The sequence below is a fragment of the Etheostoma cragini genome, chromosome 14, assembly GCF_013103735.1.
Source record: "Etheostoma cragini isolate CJK2018 chromosome 14, CSU_Ecrag_1.0, whole genome shotgun sequence".
In the NCBI taxonomy this organism is placed as follows: domain Eukaryota; kingdom Metazoa; phylum Chordata; class Actinopteri; order Perciformes; family Percidae; genus Etheostoma; species Etheostoma cragini.
This window is the reverse complement of record NC_048420.1, coordinates 24065266-24069375: the sequence shown is the minus strand read 5'-3', so window position 1 is coordinate 24069375 and position 4110 is coordinate 24065266. Positions and strand designations below refer to the sequence as shown.

The following is a 4110-nucleotide window of genomic DNA, read 5'->3' as shown; positions in this document are numbered from 1 at the left end:
GGGGCAAGTCAGTAACAACACTGCATATGTCCTCTTTTTATGTCTTTGTATTGAACTTCACTGTGATTACATGTTTAAACGACACCTTCTTAGTGTTTTCCGATGCATTACCAGACACGTTTCTGTTCCACCGGCTGAAACAGCCACTACGTCTCATGCAAATGATTCCGTTATGACGTCACAGATATGCAAATGATCGTTTAAAGAAATGCTAAACAACCCAGTGTGTTGTTTTCTCCTATCCCAGAATGCATCTGTGGTGTAGCCGGCCCTTGCGGCTCAGTCCTGTGGAGATAAGAGCCGGGGGTGCGAGACTACCGTCAGTGTGACAGTCACCTGGGCGCAGGCCTCCTCCGGCGAGGTGCTGCTGACTCCGAACAGCACAGCAGAGTCCAGACTGTGGACGGGGAAGCGCTCCAGAGCGTGCAGAACCGCCGGAGCCAGGTGGGCGGTCTGACCGGCAGCGGGGCGACCTGCCAGGAGCATCCTGGGACGGTGGGTCGTCGGGTGCTTGACCGCACTCCTGCAGGAAGGGACGTGTCAGAGAGGGAGGGCGAGCATGAGAAGGCGAAGACATATCGCATTAAATTGTCATAATCTCTTCTTTGTTTAACCCCAAATAATCGATAACATTAGCTAAGGACCTAAGGCTTATGATTTTGTTAAGATACACCAAACTATAACTATATAAGCGATTATTGGTCAGACTATATGTTTTTTAATATTATTTCAATTGTTAGTTGTTGGCTCTTGACCCACAAGACATTTACGGCTTCATGGTAATCAAGAGGCGTTCTTCTTCTGTACTTCATAGTGTGTGTGTGTGTGTGTGTTACTGCATAGCTGGGTCACATGACAATGAGTAAACAAAAGATGTTTCCTGGGATTCATTCAAAACTCTAATTTGTTTAACCCTCAAGTTCTCCTTTCAGTTAATTTTGTTCTTTTGTCACAAACAATGGGCCATTGAAATAAGCTGAAAATGTCAACATTAGATGTATTAAAAAAACGTTTACACCAAAAACAATTAAAACAAATATTGAAAAAGTGACAAAAATGTCAGAAAAAGCTGTGTGTTTTTATCATGGTTGACGGGAATACAACACGAGGGTTACAAAAGAAATTAAATTAGACTTAAATTATGTTTAATGTTTTAAAGTTAACCGTCCCGACCAAGACGCAGGCGTTATCAGAAGACCCAAACAGAATCTGCAGAAGGTTTTTAAACTTTGAGAGGTGATCCGGGACGAAAATCTGAGGAATTTAACTGATAGTTGTTTTGCTTGTTGTGAAGATGTCTCAAAATTTCGGAGTTTTTTCTTTTATTAACGGAAAAATCTTTTGGGAAATCTGCTGAAAATCTGCACGAGTAGCCGTGTAATACGGAGATAATGTAGACCAAGCCGGTCATTACTGCGGTCATTAGTTTTATATATAATTTTTTATTTCATCAGAATATATTTGACTTCTCTTTATGAAAGGCGTGTGCGAGTTTGTGATGTGACGACTCACCGGGCAAAGTGCAGGAAGTGTCTGGTCTTGGAGGTGGAGGGTGTGGAGATGCTGGACGTGCCGGAGGCGTCGTCTCCGCCGTACAGGTCGTCGTCGAGGATACCAGAGGTCAGATCTGACGCGCAGACAACAACAGAGAGAAAAGATGGGAGCTCATTTCATCGGTAGCATCTCCAAAAACTGATTCACGTCTTTATGGGGAGTTTTTATGGCAACGATTCAAAAAATTGATTATTTTTCCTAGAATTTAGCTTCTTTTTTTTTCTCAACGATTCACCCACATATTTGTTGTTTATATATTAAGGGGTCTTTCCTCAAAAAAACATGATTTACAATTTAAAAAATACAAAATTTTAGATCTTTTTTGCCGCATTTCACAATCATTCAGCTTAGGTGCTGTGAAAACAAACGGCTTGGGTGCTGCAGGGAGGGTGTTAGAGAGCCTGTTATGCTTAGAACAGCTAGTTTGTGTGATGTGAGTTCATATATGGTTTGAATGTGTTTTCATTTGATTAATTACACTCCTATCTTCAATCAAAATCAATCAATCAAAACCTTTATTTGCCCCCAAGGGGCGATTCATTTGCTGCAGTAGCAAGAAATTGACACACGGTACATGACAACAAAGACAACAACATCATTTAAAATACAGTATATACCAAATAGAGAAAATAAATAAATGAATGCCACAACATTAAAAGTTTAAACCCCAGTGTACCATAAGTGCTGACGTTACCTAGTCCTCCCAGAGTTAAGCAGAGAGATGGCAGAGGGAACGAAGGAGAGTTTGTACCTATTAGTTTTGGCTGGTGGCTGACTGAAACGGGAACCGGAGGGCAGCAAATTAAATCCTGCATTTAGGGGGTGAGAACTATCGGCCATGATGGATTCTGCCTTTTTAAGCACATGTCTAGTATACAGATCAGTAGGTGTCATCTGCTGCATCCCAATGATTTTGCTACTAACTTTAATTACCGTTGCTATTTTGTTTTTCATTTTTAAATTCAGAGAAGCATACCAGCAAATACATGAAAAGGTAAAGACCGACTCAATAAGAGATTTATAAAACAATGTCATCAAGGATCTATCCACTTGAAACTGAGCTAGCTTTCTCAGACAGAAGAGACGCTGCTGACTTTTCTTACTTATCCTGTCTGTATTTAGTTCAAAGGTCAACTTGTTATCAATCATGATTCCCAGATACTTGTATGAGTAAACAATTTCAACTTCCATTCCCTCTATAGTCGTCTTTCCAGGAGTTGGATGGTGACGTCTAAAATCAATGCACATGTCCTTTGTCTTTGTAACTTCTAATCTTAACCGTTTCTCCACTATGTATGGGGGTAACCTTCGTACCTAGCACAGGAAACTCAGGCCTGGGTTTCCTGTGTGTAAGTTTTGTGTGTACGTTAGTTTCTGTGTTTATACACGTGAACGTGTCTCGCACATGAGCAGAAGCAGACAAGTGGCCTTCGGTGCATTGCGCCGCTTCGGCTCAGCACAAATACCCGTTCGGCAACCACTCCATTTACGTCGTAAATTTGACGATGTAACCTGCTTCACTTTTTGAATAAAGAGACTGCTTTCAGGGGAAGATTTTCGAAGCTGCTCAGAGGTGACAGAGGTGACACAGAGGCTTCCCTTGCAGCAAGAACACTTACTAATAACTCTCCTGTCTTCTGTTGAGTATTGGAAAGAAAGATTTGGTTAACGAACTGGGGTAATTATCAGAAATACCCTTCGCGGGGATACCCCTGGTATTCAACCCGCGGCTCCGACTCACCCGGGTCCCTCTTCCTCTTCATGCCCTGCTCGGCGTGGGGGAACAGCCTCTGCAGGGCCTCCAGGACGTGGCGCACGGCGGCGCCCAGCAGCGGCTGCACCACGGGCGAGAGCGGCACGGCGGGCGAGGCGGCGGATCGCTGCGACGCCGGCGACATCTTCCTCATGGCCGCCACGAAGTCGCAGCTGCCGACCGTGATGGAGGAGACGTCCAGGAGGAGCTTCTGGGAGGTGGCGTAGATCTGAGGGTAGCGGCGGCGCAGAGCGCACAGCGCCGCCTCGGTGCACACCGCCCTGATGTCGGCGCCGCAGTAACCTGAGAGACAGGAAGTGGATCAACCAACAGATCAATTAGGTTCCGCAGAGGCAAACAACGAAGGAGCGGCGATTAAGTTAATATGGTATTATTATTAATAATAATAATAGTAATAATAGTAATAGTAATAATAATAGTAATAATAGTAATAATAATAATAATAATAGTAATAATAATAATAGTAATAATAATAATAGTAATAATAATAATAGTAATAATAATAATAGTAATAATAATAATAATAATAGTAATAGTAATAATAATAATAGTAATAATAATAATAGTAATAATAATAATAATAATGATAATAATAATAATAATAGTAATAATAATAATAATAATAATAGTAATAATAATAATAATAATAATAATAGTAATAATAATAATAATAGTAATAGTAATAATAATAATAATAATAGTAATAATAATAATAATAATAATAATAGTAATAATAATAATAATAATAATAATAATAATAGTAATAATAATAATAATAATAA

The 4110-nt window shown here is 40.5% G+C and overlaps 1 protein-coding gene across 1 annotated transcript in view; it reads right to left on the bottom strand.

Annotated features, from left to right (window-relative positions):
* LOC117957214 (ATPase family AAA domain-containing protein 2-like) overlaps nucleotides 1-4110 on the bottom strand; it is a 22821-nt gene that overhangs the window by 7578 nt on the left and 11133 nt on the right. The window contains exons 13-15 of the mRNA XM_034892811.1: nucleotides 3296-3610; nucleotides 1513-1627; nucleotides 337-523 (exon numbers count right to left, since the gene is read on the bottom strand). Of these exons, the coding sequence (XP_034748702.1) occupies nucleotides 337-523; nucleotides 1513-1627; nucleotides 3296-3610 (617 nt within the window). The remainder of the gene's footprint in view (nucleotides 1-336; nucleotides 524-1512; nucleotides 1628-3295; nucleotides 3611-4110) is intronic.